The sequence below is a fragment of the Epinephelus moara genome, chromosome 24, assembly GCF_006386435.1.
Source record: "Epinephelus moara isolate mb chromosome 24, YSFRI_EMoa_1.0, whole genome shotgun sequence".
NCBI lineage: Eukaryota > Metazoa > Chordata > Actinopteri > Perciformes > Serranidae > Epinephelus > Epinephelus moara.
The window spans coordinates 30,912,697-30,928,979 of NC_065529.1; the positions used below are offsets into that span (position 1 = coordinate 30,912,697).

The 16,283-nt window shown below is 41.2% G+C and overlaps 2 protein-coding genes across 3 annotated transcripts; both read right to left on the bottom strand.

Moving 5' to 3' along the window:
- Positions 1–134: 134 nt before the first annotated feature.
- fam83e (family with sequence similarity 83 member E) lies at positions 135–9,548 on the bottom strand. 2 transcript variants are annotated; one of them, XM_050038001.1, is made up of 10 exons: positions 8,875–9,548; positions 8,034–8,781; positions 7,021–7,167; positions 6,187–6,311; positions 2,948–3,379; positions 2,201–2,260; positions 2,020–2,088; positions 1,706–1,934; positions 1,404–1,613; positions 135–853 (listed from the first exon to the last, which is right to left on the bottom strand). In XM_050038001.1, the coding sequence occupies exons 2-10, from the start codon at positions 8,499–8,501 to the stop codon at positions 668–670; spliced, it is 1,926 nt and encodes a 641-aa protein (XP_049893958.1). In that variant the 5' UTR covers positions 8,502–8,781; positions 8,875–9,548; the 3' UTR covers positions 135–667. The 2 variants fall into 2 exon arrangements, with proteins under 2 accessions (XP_049893958.1, XP_049893957.1); XM_050038000.1 differs by having other exon boundaries at positions 8,871–9,548.
- A 124-nt stretch (positions 9,549–9,672) lies between these two features.
- On the bottom strand, positions 9,673–14,452 carry emp3a (epithelial membrane protein 3a). Its single transcript, XM_050038004.1, has 5 exons — positions 14,289–14,452; positions 11,664–11,774; positions 11,408–11,510; positions 11,171–11,311; positions 9,673–10,233 (listed from the first exon to the last, which is right to left on the bottom strand). The coding sequence occupies exons 2-5, from the start codon at positions 11,739–11,741 to the stop codon at positions 10,058–10,060; spliced, it is 498 nt and encodes a 165-aa protein (XP_049893961.1). The 5' UTR covers positions 11,742–11,774; positions 14,289–14,452; the 3' UTR covers positions 9,673–10,057.
- Positions 14,453–16,283: the final 1,831 nt, after the last annotated feature.

The window sequence follows — 16,283 nt, forward strand, 5'->3', positions numbered from 1 at the left end:
ATTTACTTTCAACCTCTCATGTGCCAGTATCCCACAGATGAAGAGACAGACAAGACCCAGTCCTAAAATGAATAACCACCAGTTTGACTAATATCCCTTTAAGTGCACAAAAAAAATAAAATCATTTATGGACATTTAAAAATTCTTTTATTTCCTGGCTTGCACATTCACAAAACAAAAACAAACATCTAGGAAAATAATTGAGAACATCTGTTTCATATCTGTTTTGGCACAAATGTAAATCTCTTGCCACTCCTGAAGGTTTGGTAAATTTGTAGTTATTGTATTTATTTGTTATTAAAATTATTTTCTATTTATTTACCTGAATTATTCATTTAATTTCTTCCTCTATCTCAGTAGCTATCCTGGTTGAATAGGTGATACTATTCATGGAGAGCAGCATTAACAGAACAATTTTATTCATTTTAACATATTATAAAGTAAAGCAGTGCATCAAATAGTGTAACATATAATAATCAAATTCAGTGGGACATCAGATCAACAGGTAGAACTGGTGTGCTTTTTTTCAGAGTCACAGCAGTTTTGGGTTACTTCATTAACACTGCAGAGGTCGTAAAGATCCGCTGCTGGCAGCTGCCTTTCCTCAGTGACAAAAAATGTTATCACAGAACATTTTAGGCTCCTCATGTATTTCCTTCCTCGCTCCTCATTCCTGTTCACCTTCCGTCTCTGCCAGTGACCTCCTCCAGTCCAAATTGAGTGCATAACTGGAGCTTCGAGGCCTCTCTCTGGGCAGAAAGTTTTTTGGCGTTCTGTATAATAAAGGTTTCAACCCATCGTTCCTCTTCTTCATCAGGGCGAGGGCAGGCGTCATATTATCCGGGTCAAAGCACTGCCAAGGAAACAGAAGATATGAAAACAGCACCAATGAAACATGTACACTGATTTTTGTGAAATTATCTGAAATACCAGGACTCTTTTCTCAAAATAGATTTACATAACATAATTTGTTATCGCTTTGTCAGTGAGCACCACAAACTGCATTGACCTCATGCACATTTGTGTGTGTGTTTGTGCGAGTGTGAGTGTGTTATTATGTATTATATTACCTGTGTGAGTGTACAAGGGTGTATATGGGGAGCTTTGGCCACACTGTGTGATTCCCAGATATGTATGTGTGAACCGTGCCTGTTGTATGTTGTTTGCATTATTCGTCTCAGTAAAAAACAAAAAAATACTCCATTGACCTCCACTGTTTTGGAAGCAGAGGTGGATGTCTCAAAACCAAACAAATAATATCAAAACAGTGTGCATGACTTGATACCAGCAGAGGTGTTGGAGTTGTGTGTTGGGGTTATTTTATTGTCACAGTATTTGTACTTTAGTAAAAGATTAAAGTGTTTCCCTCTTCACATAGAAACATCACAAACCCACACACTTACACTGGCCTTGAGCCTCGGCACGGGGACTCCTCTGTCATCATCTGCATTGTGTATGCTCAGGTCCATCATGGACCGGCTCATTTCTGACACAGCAACTTTTGATCCTCTCTTCAGCAGCCCTGGAGTGCTCTGCTGAGGCTGAATCCTCTTCATGATGTCACTCAGAGAGCTGAAGCTCTCAGACTGCGGCACCCTCAGGATGATGGGTTTCTGTGAGCACAGAAATGCATCTCAGTTTTCTCTCAGCTCACAGGAGCGCAAGGTTAACTCAAGTGTTATGACAGAGAAGGCCAGTTACTTACTCGAGAAGATGGTGTGTTCTCCACTTTGGAGCTAATTTCATTTATGCTGCTCTCTTCTGGCAGTGTGGCCTCCCTCCTTGAGCGCTCTTTTCTCTTAGAAGAGGAGAGTATGATCATGTTGTGCACCGGCTCTGTTGCTTTATCAAGTCTTGTTGTGCTGTCATCTAAATTGGTGTTCTTCTCTATGGAGAGCTGTCTGGAAAAGGCTTTATTTATGATGCGTTCCACCCTGTAGGAGATAAAAAATTCATTTGGATATGACATCTAAATACTAATTCATTCAATGTTTTCCTTTTGTATATTTTGGGTGTTACCTGCTGTATTCATTAAATGTGTTCAGTTTTTCTGGCGTTGTCGGGTCTGTTGGTGAGGGCTGTGTGTTGCTATGAAAATAATCAAGATCCCATTAAGAGAAGATTTGCATAAAAATTAATGGATCAATACATGAGCCTATACTCTTAATCTGTACGATGTCAAAATTAGCTGTAGACTCACTGGAAAGGTGTTGATTTATCTGGCACATTGTTTGTCACTGGAGAGAGGTGTTCATATACCCTGTCACATACAAAAAGAGATCAGTAAAGTCATTCCTAACAACCGGCAGCAGATATTAAAACGATGCTGTTTCAGTATTTTGGTGTAAGTTTGTATTAAAGGTAAATTGTTGTAGAATAACAAAAGAAGAAAAAAAAAAATTGTGACAAAGTGAATTTTAAATACATATATATCCTCCTGAGACTTGAACTTTTGTTTGGTATGCATTTTTAATTTCTCCTAGCTAAAAACCATTGTCAACGATAGTTCAGTCCCAATATCCTCAAATGAGTACTTTCTAATTAATCGTGTCTTATCTTGTTACTGTTGCTAAAATTGGTCAAATTTGTTGCCATATCAAACTACAAACATTATCAATCATAAATAAACAAGTTTCAGCCATAAAATGTGATCAGGTTTTGGACTTTAGCCACTTCTGTGTCGGGATCGGCTGCAGACTGACTTGGCAGAGATGGCTGCCATCTTGTTCTTACATGGATTAGTGTATTGTGCTCTTACTACCACTGGAGGGCACAAAAAAGTGTCCACGAACTAGGACAACAGGTCTTAGTTAAGTAGAATGAAATATAAGGTTAAGTAAACACGAAATGTGATGTCCACATACGAGGACGCAGAGTCTCAGGAGGATAAATAGTATGCTTGGTCCAAAGACAGCATAGATTGGTTGAGTCAACTTGATCCATGTACCTTTTCTTATCCACATCTTGGTTTCCATTTCTATTTATACCCATAATGGGTATGTTTTTATCAAACAGCATATTATTCTGCAGCAGCATTTCCTTGACCATGATTTCCTCATGTTGGCCAAGAGGACTGCTCGGGAGACACTGGTTTCTCTGGATAACCCCCATGGCTTCCCAGTCCAGCAGGGAGTCAGCAGGTGGGGATGGAGGGGTGGTAATCTCTGGATCCAAATGGTGATGTTTGTGAAAAATGAGATCTGTATGGTCTCTCAGCTGATGAGTCACGTCTACATGACTACCCGCAGTCCTCCACGTGTCTGGGACGGGGAGCGAAGCAGCAAAAAGGATCCTGAACTCCCTGTCAAATGAGTCAACAACTGGGCCGCGTAGAACGGTGATCAGCTGCCGGTGCAGGTGGGCGTCTGTCCATGTGAAACTGCAGAGTGCAGAGACAGCTTGTTACATCACTCTCAAGTGTGTGTGTGTGTGTGTGTGTGTGTGTGTGATACATGTAAAAGGAATGAGTCAAAGGAACAATTCACCCCCCAATGATCATTTGTGTATCAATTACTCACCATGTGTTACACTGAATTTGTAAAGAAAACTTTCTGTTTTTCTTGCATGCTTCCCGTGAAAAAATAATCCGAACACAGAGAATATTCTTGGTGAATTTAAGCCATATGGGAACAAGTTTAACACCAGCTAAACTACATCAAAACATCCACAACTCGTGCAGTATAATTCAAGTCTCATTTATCCCGTAATATGCTCAGGACATCCCAAGCATTCGGCGCTTTCCAACAGGGAACTAAAAGTGAAACTTATCTATGTTCTCTTCAAAGCCAGACTCCATTGACAAAACCAGTAATTTTACCTCACTGAACACAGGAGCTCCTGGTCAACCGCTGCCTCAATAAATTAGTTTGTTTGCATTATTTTGCAGTTTTGGTGTTTAAAAGAGTTCATTCAGATTCAGCAAAGTCACACAAGCACAAACAAACTGCCGATTGAGGCAGCATTAGATGAGCAGCTCCTGTGTTCAGTGAGGTAAAATTACTGTTTTTGTCAATGGAGTCTGGCTTTGAAAAGAGCACAGATACATTTCAGTTTCAGTTCAGTCCTACACCAGAAAAGACAGTCTGTTTGGGAAGTACTGAGCATACAACCAGATCAGGGGTAGGCAACCTGCAGCTCCTGAGCTGCATGTGGCTCTTAAGCCTCTCTCCAATGGCTCCCTGTGGCTTTGACCAAAAACTAGGCTACATGGAAATGAATCATGGTTATTTTTAGACATGTTAACTTTCATTTATTATTGTTGTGGCTCTAAAGATATTCTTACATCATCCAATTGTAAAAATGTGTAACCCATAGAATGGACTGCACTTGTATAGCCCCTTTCTTGTCTTCCGACCACTTAAAGTGCCTTTTACACTACAAGTAACATCCACCCATTCACGCACACAGAGGCTGAGGCTACCATACAAGGTGCCACTTGCAACTCAATTTTTTTTCCTTTAACACACTCACACACCGATGGAACAGCCATCGAGAGCAATTTGGGGTTCAGTATCTTGCTCAAGGATGCTTTGACATGTGTACTGGAGGAGCCAGGGACTGAACCAATGATCTTCCAATTAGTGGGTGACCCACTCTACCTCCTGAACACAGCCGCCCCTGCCTACAACAAATTAGAAGGGGTGTAAATCACCAGCTTCGTCACGATACGATATTATATCGATTTCTTTGGATGACGATACGATGTTTGCCGATATCACAAAGTCCGTCACGATACGATTTTGATTCGATTCGATTCGATTCAGGAGCCTGCGATCGATATGACGCGATATCATATGCCCATCTAACACAATCATTTACATCAACTCACAAAAACAACTAGAATATGATTTGACCATTTTATTTCTGAGCTCTGTTTGTTGTTTGAGCGGAGGCGCGCTTGCCCAGAAATGGTGACACAGACGTGCTATGTGAATTTCAAAATAAATGTGTATCTTTAAGATGACGATATGGATCGATGTTTTCATTTTGCATCGATATAATCGGATCGTTAATCAATGAATCGATGTATCGATGTGGATCGATGTATCGTTACACCCCTACAAATTAGGTCTACAACAAATTCAAAAAATGTTTTAACATTTTATCAGCTAAAATGTTGATGAGGCCTGGCGCCTTTTCTCTAAGTTTTGCCGAACATCAAGAGTCCTGGCTTGTCTTGAGTCTCTTTAGCAAGCTTGCCATGAATTTCAATTCCAGAAAGGAAAAATCTTGGAGAAAAACATTAAATTTAACAGTGCATGGACAGATTTGCTTACTTTCGCTGCAAGATACCAAATACTCACAAATACTTTACTGACCTATTAGTAATGTTGATAAGCTAGTTTAGACATAATAAGGCTGTGTTGCCTTTATTACAAGGCTCAGATTTAATCTTTTTTTTTTTGGACCAAAAATGGCTCCATGGGTGTTCTGATATAGTTTTGCATTGGTTTAACCTTATCGCCTAACCTTGTCACAAAATTCAACATAGCAGGGTGAGTAATTGATGCTCCAACACATTGTCACTCCGACCTCGACACATCTTGACGTTTGGTCATGGACTTTCCGCGTCCACATACGAGGTGCAAGGTACCCTGGGTGTGTTGGTTATTCACGTTCTGGGACGCTGTGTCAAGTTCTGCCTGTTACATGCATTGTCTTCTTTCAAAATACACTTCCGTTTTCACAGGAAATTCAACGTTTACATACAGTCTCTTTCAAAATAAATGCACTATGTCAGTACAACACCGTGAATTAATGGTTTTTTTTCCCTTCAACAACAAACACACATGGATGGGCACAGGCAACAAAAGCATGTGGTTAGGTTTAGGAAAGAAGAACAGGGTTTGGCTTTAGAATCTTAGGGGATGTGAACACCGCTCTCTTGGATGAAAGTCTGTATTTGTTGGACCCAAACACCACCCCTCTCACCAGCCCAGTAAGACTTTCGCTGCCTTAACTTTCGTCTCTGTCAGGCCCTGTTTCCCCCTGATGCCACTGGGCACCGTTAAACTACAACGACGACTGGTCGTGTATCATGCCGACAATTGGATGGCTTTTTTCATTGGTTTTTCACGGCGCAAGTCACTGCCCAACAACTTCCGATGACTTCAGAGTGAGACTGGGCTCGATGTACAAATGGTAATTTGGGGGTGAGATATTCCTTTAAAAGACACAACTGCTCACCTGTAGCTGCCATGAATCACTGTCTCTAAATCCACCAGAAGGAACTTGTCTTTCATTTCCCCGACCACCATCCTTCCTGTCCTCGAACAGAAGGTTTTCCCTCCAAGAACACGGACCTGCATGTTCTGTCAAACCACAAGTGTTGAAAGTTGAAACCTGAGCCTGAATTACATTAGGGATTATCCGTGACACAATGTAATGAACCTGTTGGTAATATGTTGTATCATACACAAGGTTTGTATGTAGGCTAAACAAGAGGTTTTGTTCAGGTATTTTGTCATGAACTAAAGTATTTGACCTGATGATGCTGGCGCCAGATGAAAAGCTGAGGGAGTGGTGGACCACTGTGCATCAGATTGTGACAGCAATGGCATACCAGCATAATTAATATTGTATATTTATTATCATTAATTGTAGTCAGGCAATTTGGTTCTGCTCTATGTTCATCAGTGTTATGTGCTGCGAGCATACATTGTTCACACATCATTCAACACATCATTCAACAACATTTCACCACATGAAAAAAACACAATGCTGAATGCTGTGCAACCAGTTTAGCGACGCGGCCTTAAGGGTACATGTTGCATTCCTAAGATAAGCATGCCAAAGTAAGAAGACACTTGCTTTTTATGAGATACCTCTCGAGAGTACATATGCAGTGTGTCAAGTCTTAAGTAACACTTACTTTGAGATGTGACCTCTGCTAGAAAGAATCCCACAAAACTAGACCGGTGTTGCTTCATTTTGGCAACGCAAAATCTCATTCATTGCCATGTTAAACACACACTAGCAGACGGCTGCTAGGTGTGTGCTGATTTGCAACAGGTGACTCACCGGATGCCTGAGCCTGTTGAGCGTGAAGCTCTCTTGAATGGACCTTTGATTCAGGATGATGTAGACAGGGACACCCCGGGAGGCAGCATTGTGTAAGTCGCCGATGATTGCGCCATCTGTCAGTCTGTCTGTCACAATGGCAATAACCTGCGTCATACACAAAATGTCACATAGACTGTAAGTGACGGGATCATTCAGAGAGTGGCTTACACAAAATGGAACCCCTCATTTCCTCCTTATTTTTCTGTCATTACAAGATAACATAATTGTGACACTTACTTTGATGCAGCAGTGAAAGAAGTGATGAGGTACTTGAACAAGTGCTACCAGCAACATGTAGTGAAGTAAAACTAGTTTCTGTCAGTGTCATAATTTATTGATGCAGTGCAAGTTGCTTGTATCTGAATACTACATGCTGTCGAAGACTTAAAACTGAGCAGTGCATTACAGTTTTGAGTTTATTCAATATTTTTTCAAGTAAAATCTTAAACTAAAGCCACCAAATAAACATAGTGGAGAAAAAGTACAACATTTCTCTTCGTCTCATAAAATGTAAACGTCCCATGTGCAGGATTTAAAGGCATCTATTGGCAGAAATGGTATATTCGACTCACAGCTATGTTTTCATTTGTTTATAATCACCTGAAAATTAGAATAATCGCATTTTCATTACATTAGAATCAGCCGTTTACTGTATATACACATGTGCGGCAGGTTTTCCTCCATGAAATCGGCCATGTTGTTTCTACAGTAGCCCCAGAAAGAACAAACCAAACACTGGCTCTACATCTGGCCGTTCATTTTATCATATTTTGCATCAGCCATCGTAGTTCTCCTACATGCTCGGCACATGGGAGAAGTTTCAGTTCTGCAACCCCACAGCTAGATGCCACTAAATCCTACATACTATACCTTTAAATACTCCTTCCTCTTCCCTAGTTCCTCATATCAGCACTACCCATATTCTTAAAAAAATGTACTGTCCATTAAAAATTCACATCATATTTGCATACTTGTCCAGCTTTCTGCAGGTGCTGCCTGATGATCTGTCTGACAGGAGGTTCCCCCTCTGCAGGAGGACTGGCGTGGACTGTCACGCTTCCCTTTGGCACCCATGGGCTTTTCTCAGGCCAGCCCAGCTCCAGGTCCGGGGCTGGTGTGTCTGAATGGGAAGGGAAGTAGGTGGAACCGAAGTCCTCCATCTCTGAGCTGCCGTCCTCTCCATTCTCCTGTCTTTGCACCTGTACAGGGTTCAGATGGTAGTCCTGAGCCCAGCTGGTGATCTGGCTGACCTCTTCAGTGGACAGGAAGCAGCCGGAGCGCTCTGTGCCTATGGAGCTGTAGAAGGCCTCTGGTCCTGCGTCAAGGAGTCTCTCCACCGCCTGACGCTCCTTCTCACAGTGGAGGAATTCCGGGGAGGACTCGTTCACCGGCAGGAACACTGCATTCTCATCAAGGCTCTGCTCTTTGGAGTTTGACATGACTGCAGCCTTGTGCGTCTCTGGGAATAAGTGCTACCTGTCAAAGTTACTGACTCCTGTTATGTGATGACAAGACAAACCCAGGCTGGCTCATGTCATCTTCTGATCTAGTTAAAGTGATTTCATTCATCCCTCCTGCAAAAACTCACAATATTTCCATGTGTGCACGAGCTGCCCAAGTATAATCTTGGTGCTGCAGACAATCCTTTCTTAGAAATAATCTGGTCAGGGTTCACAAGTCCAGTCTTTGATCTGCAGTCGCCTTTCCCACCACCTCAGGCTGACATAAGAAACAAATGAATGAGTAAAAGTGATCAGTGTCTGAAAAAATCAGTTTGAAGACACAGAAATCAACAATGTGAAACTCACCTACCGGCAGCATGCCTCATTCCTCTGGCTCAAGTCCTACTCAAAAGCTGTCAGGAGCTGCGGCTCCTTGTGTGTTCCCTCCCCTGCATGCAATCTCACCCCTCTTAACCCTTACACTCCTTCTCACCAACATTGTTCTCAGATTCCAGAAATGCTGCGCTGCTGACAGGTCGGTGAGCTGCTCAGACACACGCTCACAATCCCTCTGTGCATCTCTCTGATCTTCACAGCTGCAGAATTTAGATTAAATCATAGTCTTTGTTATTCTGGTTTCAGGTCATACACTTCCTTGACGCGTGTGAGGTGTGTGGCGAATAATATTGCCATGTGTACTTTGTCTAAGAGGCTGCTATTTACCTCACAGTTTCCTTTCTGGACTGGCCCAGCCTGATGGGTAGGTTTGTTGGCGAGAGTAACACGCAACACTGTATCTGACTTCCTCCTTAAGGTGTCAGGTGCAATCACAGTGATTCCTTTTTCATTTCTGCAGAAATACCTTTGGATAAAAATATGTTTGTGAATCCTGATATAACGAGTGTGACCGGCCAGTTTATCAGATCATTATCATGTTCCTCTAGTATTCTGTAGAGAATAGTGCGAGCATACTTCAACAAAGTAAACAGTGAGGGCCACAACATCATGAGTGATTAGAAGACAAAGATGGCGCACCCTTTCGCAAACAGTGTTATGTCAGAGGATTGCACCTGCACTGTGCTGCAGATAAAGCACAACAAAAACAGGCCTTACACAGATTAAGCCCTTTAAATACAGGAATGCTCTTCAGTAAAGTCCATATCAACCATCAATGTGTTAACTTCTTTAATAAGTAAACATATACAAAATACAAAAAAACATTCAATTACACAAGCACAAGTTATGCATTCATTGCCTTATATTTTATGTAACACATTAATATGAGCTTTGTATCTTACAGCATGACTGTTTTAGTTTTTCTCATCTGGTCTTGAGTGACAGCGTGCCTCACAAAGAGATGCCACCATGATGACATAATGTCTCACATACCATGCGGAACAGTAGGGTGGATACTGAGTCAGAAGTAAAGCAGATTTGTATCATTTTAAAGAGGTATTTCCTTTCTTATTTCCTCTGTTAATTGAAAAGTGATTGAAGTGAGTGAAGCGCGTCACCCTCCTGTCAAGAGGCTTTCCATCCTCTCTGGTTTTGGCTCACTGTTTCTTGCGCAGGTGGACGTACAGGATTCCACTGACCAGGAGGAGAGGGACACACAGCCAAGCCAGGATGAAACAGTAGCCGAAGCGTCCTTTGCTCAGATCTCTGGAGTCGCTTAAGATCTCCTTTCTGTGGAAGGTGAAGATGAGGCAAGCAGCGAAGGCCGTCAAACCTGCAAGAGTGACACATTCAAGTTGGGATCACATTCTCTTATGTCACCCCAGTCATACATATTCTTGGTGTGTACATACTTAACTACACATTACAGGTTATTAATGATGCTTACGTAAACTTTACATAGTAAATAAAATCAGTTCTGAAGACATAACAGTGGCATTGTCCTTCATTTTTCTTCTGGTCAACCAATCACACAACAAAAGAACCAAAACCAACAAGTAGTCTCTCAGTTCTTTCTGACTTCCCTAAGCGGTCTGCGGCACTCAGCCTCAAGCCCACTGGTTCCTAAAGAAGATACAAACATGTTTAAAAACAGGACTGGCACTGTAGGTTGTAGGAAATGCTGCTTAAACAGGAACAAATAGTGCATTTTTGGGGGGACTATTTTCAGCTGTAGATAAATACACATTTGGTTCTCTGGTGAGTATTTACAGCAGCAGGGCAGTGCACGTGGGATTGCTCAAAATTAAACAACGATGTCCATGCTTGTCATAATGAGGGGACATGTCACCTTGTGCAACACTGTGGCTTAGTGTGTTTTCGATGGATTTTAATTAAACAATTGGGGTCTACAGCGCTCAGGCTTTGGATACACAGATAATACCTGTTACTGAGATAAATTCATTGTTGATTTTGATCTTTTCTTGAGATTTATCGACGAAGAGAAAAATATAGAATATAGCTAATTTTACCACTTTAAATCTAAACATGAGTAATGAATTACTCTACTGTAATGAATGGTATGGAGAAGTTCCACTGTTGTATACGGTTTCCTGAAGTATTCTATTGTAGTACACAGTAATGTGAAGTATCATATTGTAGAACACTGTATGATTTTATATAAATTAAATATCTTTAACAGTCTGTGAAAAAGCAAAACTATAAAATGCTGTCAGGATTTTATGTGTTTAATTGAATAAGACTTCAAACACCTGCAAATGCCTGGCAGAGTCCTGTGAAGTAGAAGAGTCCTCCTCTGGACATGGTGAAGAGCTGACCCAGAAAAACCAGGAAGGAGATGGAGGAGAAGACCACAGCAAGGACCATGAGGGCCTGGACGGACTGCAGCCAGTCTGGGAGAACAGATCAGAGAATGAGTGGAGGACACTGATGGTGCAAAACTTAAAGATTCAGGCAGGTGCATTATATTCAATATTTAGAAAATTTACCGCTTTCATTGGTAGCAGCACACAACCAGGTCTTTGTGGCATTATCGTGGAAGCAGTTATACCAGAGGTCTGTGATTTCTAAATCATCCCATATCCACCATGACTACAGAAAGAAAGACAGAACAAAAATGACACCATGCACAAAACCATCAGATAATATGAGAGCATTTTTATGTTTGGCTTTATTTGCATCATAAAGGGATTAACAGTGGCATACTGTAAGAAGAATGACAACACAAGTTAAGATGTGTCTCACCTTCTCCAGGGTGGCGATAAGGAGCATGGCCAAGGTGACCAGGTGCAGCACAACTAGGAATACGAGCAGGAGGACCATGTCTGCTTGAAGATGAGAGACAAGTCTGGTATCCTGCACACAAACAACCATGTGATGTCATTTTGATTATAGGATGGTGTCTGTAAAACCCATTAGTGTTAAATTTCCAGTGTGTAGGATTTATGGGGATCTATTGGCAGAAATGGCATATAATATAAGAAATATATTTTCTTTAGTGTATAATCACCTGAAAATAAGAATTGTTGTGCTTTCATTACCTTAGAAAGAGCCATTTATATCTACATAGGGAGCGGGTTTATGTCCACAGAATTTGTAATTGTAATGTAAAGCTGCTTTATTCAGTGTTTTTACCGGTTTTAATCACCAGGTCCATTTTCGAGGATGACCTGTTTTGGAGAGACCTCTGTGGATAATTCGGCTCCCGGTAAAAACCTCCTGAGCAACAAAAACTGAAGGAATTCTAACTGAGAGAAGTTTTAGCTTGCTGCATATGTGCAATCCTCAACCCTAGATGCCATTAAATTCCCCTAAATCCTACACATTTGTCCGTCAACACTGGCTGCTCCACATGGAACCAAACAGCTCTGTAGTCAAAGAGACACCATTTGCCACCGCTGACCATTGTCCCTTTCATCCATGTCATTAAAATGACCCTCAGATTTCCAATGTCAGTGGCCTGAAACAGTGGACTCTCTGTCTGCCTCTCGAGGAAACTGAGTGCTTTCATCATGCAACTCAACATCTGATGATCTCTGCCCATTTATCAGGCCGCGAGCATGCCAAACAGACAGGGGAGGGGGGTTTCTCTCTGTCTCCAGAGCCTGTCCAGTCCCTGAGGAACACATCACAACATCAGCTCCCTGTAACCGCTGTAAACAAGGAGTCTGAAATTGCTATCTACCAACGGTATGATATACTGCGGTGTAGCTATGAATCTGGGTACAAACTTTATACCTACAGTGTAAAAGATTACAATGTTTACATGCATTACTAATATATCCTTGTTTCCGATGAAGCATTTTTCTGAGTAAGACGTGGGGTATGTCGGTACTATTCAGGTTTTAGGAGCATTCTTTGGGACACATGCATTCAAAATATCTCCTCATATTACCTCACAATTGGGATTTTTATGGCCTCTTGCCATCTTGTTTGTTGTCATGGATATGTTGTACACAAAACAATCAGCCAACAGTGTGTAAGGCTGGGGTAGAGATGCATGCCCACAAGAAAAGCCCACATTTCTGGTCAAAAGAAGAAACACACCTACTTCTAAATATTGAAAGACTTGCACAATTACAGGTTTTTAAATGAACGACGACCTCTACAAGAAAGTGGTTACATGAATAAAAGAGGAGGGTTGTGTTTGCACGGTCCAACAAGTCCGCCAACTGTGGAAACTTTAAAAAAATCCAATGCAAAAGCAGCTCCAGCCATCCTACTTTCCCATATTTTCACATGATAAATGACACGTTAGGGCACATTAATTGGAGTACACACAGCTGCATGCAAACAGTATTATTAGTGGAATATTCATTTTCATTAGACATATAAACAGCTTAGCAGGAATATTGTCTTTTTCAGAATACGGGCAAAAAACTTTTGTTTGTTCTGTGTCATTCCACTTGAGGTTCAATATGAAACACCTACAAATTCACTCCCCTTTCCTTCTTTCTCTCCCTTTCACACACATTCCCAAGTGATTCACACCAAAGAAAAGCTATTGTAAAAAAGGGATTTAAGTCAACTGGCAACAGCTCTGAATAAGTGATGGATGACTCAATGATTTGATTCACTTTTTCCAGCAAAGACATTTTTGAGGACATGAGCAAAAAGGGGAAATCACATTATTAAGTAAAACTTTTTGGTTTCAGTTCCCCTAGGTAACTAACTACTAGAATAAATAAAAACAGAATGTGCATTGTGGCATACTTATGTACAACACAGACTAAATAAGGAATTATCCTAAAACATGGATAAAGTGCTGTGTACTGTGTTCTACTACATTATGTATTTTGTTTTTCTGATAAAAACTTGTCTAAAAACATCAAAACTGTGTTTTTTGTTTTTGTGGCCACAAAGAGAGACCGCTGCCTGGTCTCACAAATCACTGAATCCCTTTTCAGACACAAGTGCTGGGTGTAGACTTTCCCTTTTCCCTAAATGACCTTCCCACAACTGTACAGTGCACTTAGACTTTTAGGAGTTGGGAGGCTATTCTTCTTCTTCTTGCACATGTTTGCCTTTCCCAGCCAGCTCTGCCCATAGAGGGAAAACCACTGTTGCTATTAGATTGTGGACAATTCAGAGAGGCATGTGTGTGATTGTATACTACTACATCTGGTTTACATAAGGGTTTGAGATGACTGGCACAGTCAGAACGAAAGAAATGACTGCAGACATTGCACGTACTGTGGAATGCACAGAACAGGAAAGCATCCTCATAAATGTTTAAATAATATCATCAAGGGCTGTTTTGTTAGCATTAAATCATATTTGGTGATCTGCAACTCATTAGACAAGTGTTGCCTCATACTAAGCTGTATGTGAAAATCCATTTCTGTTTAGTCAAACAAACAAAGTTCTCACCCTTTAGCTTCAGCGGCTGTCGGTCCCCTTCAGTGATCGTCTCTGATTTGTTTTCCCAGTTGTCGCTGTCTTCCCTTTGCGCTCTTTTTGTCCTGACAGACCGTTTTAGCTCCAAAACTTTGAGAGAAGGGTGCAGAGGAGGAATGTGGAGTTAGATATAGGAGGAGTTCTCAACACCCATTTCCTCTAAAGTTCCCTGCCCTCCCCCTCAAAATCTGTGGTCTGGACCAACTCAACACCAAAAATAACATTCCTCTAGACCTGCGTGAAAACAGGACATTTCCTCAAAAGCTGTAGCGCAGATACCCAGTCTGCATTGATATTCAAAACAAAATATGATGAGGTAATGTATGCTTAAATCCATTACTCAGACAAGCAGAATCACACAGTTGAAACCTACTGTCATAACTCTAACCGTGCTAGGTGTGGCTGCCCTGTGGTTAAATTTTATATCATTATGGCTACATTTTTGTGCTAGTGCTGCACGTGTACTCTGTAAGCTGTTCATCCATCTGTGCAGCCTGGCATGAAGACCACCACAGTATTACCAGAGTGAGGTGATTGAAAGGCAGGAAGTGAGGGCTGATTACTGCCCACTTTAGACTGTAAGTGTGCAGGAAATCTCAGACCACCCAAGACACAACACACAGCGTTTAATCCTACATTTAATCCCCCAAAAGAATAATCGCATAGATATTCTGTTTCAGTAACTGATAGTGGTTACAATAAAAATAAACTTTATTTTCCAATCAGGGAGGGAGTTTATCTCGTGCAGAAGATCATATAAGCTATGCAGTAACAGCAATACAATGTAAGATAATAAAAACAACACATCACAAGTGATTTACATGCCACATAAACTAATGCCGCAAGTTACATTCCAGCTGTTGACCTTTATTACAGGTCATACCCCGTTATCTCTCCGCCTGCTGCCTCTGCTGCCTCCCCTCTGCATCTACAACTATCCAATACAGTTGACAATGCCCAAAAAATATTCTTAAAAAGAAAATCCCCCAGCTATATTTTAATGCCGTTTATTCTTTATATTGATTACACTTGCAGATAGGTTTATTTACACCCCTTAACAAGAGCAACAATGGAGGTCTATACCAGATTACGAGTAGTATTTCCTTAAAGGAGCAGTATGAGAGGCTACTAATGCTAATAACGTGAACAGCACTGACAGACCTGATGGTGTTAATGTGGGGGGAAACGAGAGGGTGGGTGCTATGCTTCCTCGATGATGTCTCAGGACAGCATTGTCAGGGGCTGTATGAGTGCAGTTCAAAGCAGTGGCAATTAACAACCCATGAGACACACTCACAGGGACTCATATGCACAAATAATGTCAAAGCAAGAAAGGCTCACCCATGCCTTTATTTCTAGTAGGTTAGATTACTGCAACGGTGTGTTTGTAGGCCTTTCAAAACAAGCAGCAGCTTCAACTTATTCCGAATGCCGCTGCCGGGGTCCTGACAAAATTTAGAAAACATGACCACATTACTCCAGCTCTGAAATCCTTACACTGGCCACCTGTCACTCAGAGAACTGATTTTAAAATCTTTACACTTGTGTGTAAATCACTCTGTGGCCCAGCGTCCAAATATATCTCTGACATGCTTGTGACATATGAACCTTCTAGGACTCTTGGGACATCTGGGGCCGACCTACTGACCGTCCAAAAGGTGAATACAAAACATGGTAAAGCAGCGTTTTGTTATCATGCAACACAAACTGGGAATAACCTCCCAGATGATGTTAGACACACCCTGCCTCTGACCACTTTTAAGTCAAAGCTAAACACATTCTTTTTTTACACTGCCTACTCCACCCTGTAATGACTGCAAACTTATTTTTAAACTCACTTTTAAATTATCTTAAATAATCTTTTTATCCTTGAACCTATTGTCATCATTTAGTAATTAATTTGACCTTTTATATGTTTTCTCTTTACTCTTTTAAAAAAAATCTGTACATTTTATCATGTTTTATATT

Excerpts from the sequence above, each read along its gene's own strand:
- emp3a (XM_050038004.1), bottom strand. The coding sequence starts at position 11,741 with ATGGTCCTCCTGCTCGTATTCCTAGTTGTGCTGCACCTGGTCACCTTG. Across the intron at positions 11,312-11,407 it reads TGCTGCTACCAATGAAAGCG|ACTGGCTGCAGTCCGTCCAG; the intron begins GTAAATTTTCTA and ends CTGTTCTCCCAG. Across the intron at positions 10,234-11,170 it reads ACTCTGCCAGGCATTTGCAG|GTTTGACGGCCTTCGCTGCT; the intron begins GTGTTTGAAGTC and ends TCACTCTTGCAG.
- fam83e (XM_050038001.1), bottom strand. The coding sequence starts at position 8,501 with ATGTCAAACTCCAAAGAGCAGAGCCTTGATGAGAATGCAGTGTTCCTG. Across the intron at positions 6,312-7,020 it reads TCAACAGGCTCAGGCATCCG|AACATGCAGGTCCGTGTTCT; the intron begins GTGAGTCACCTG and ends GTGGTTTGACAG. Across the intron at positions 1,614-1,705 it reads AGAACACACCATCTTCTCGA|AAACCCATCATCCTGAGGGT; the intron begins GTAAGTAACTGG and ends CTGTGCTCACAG.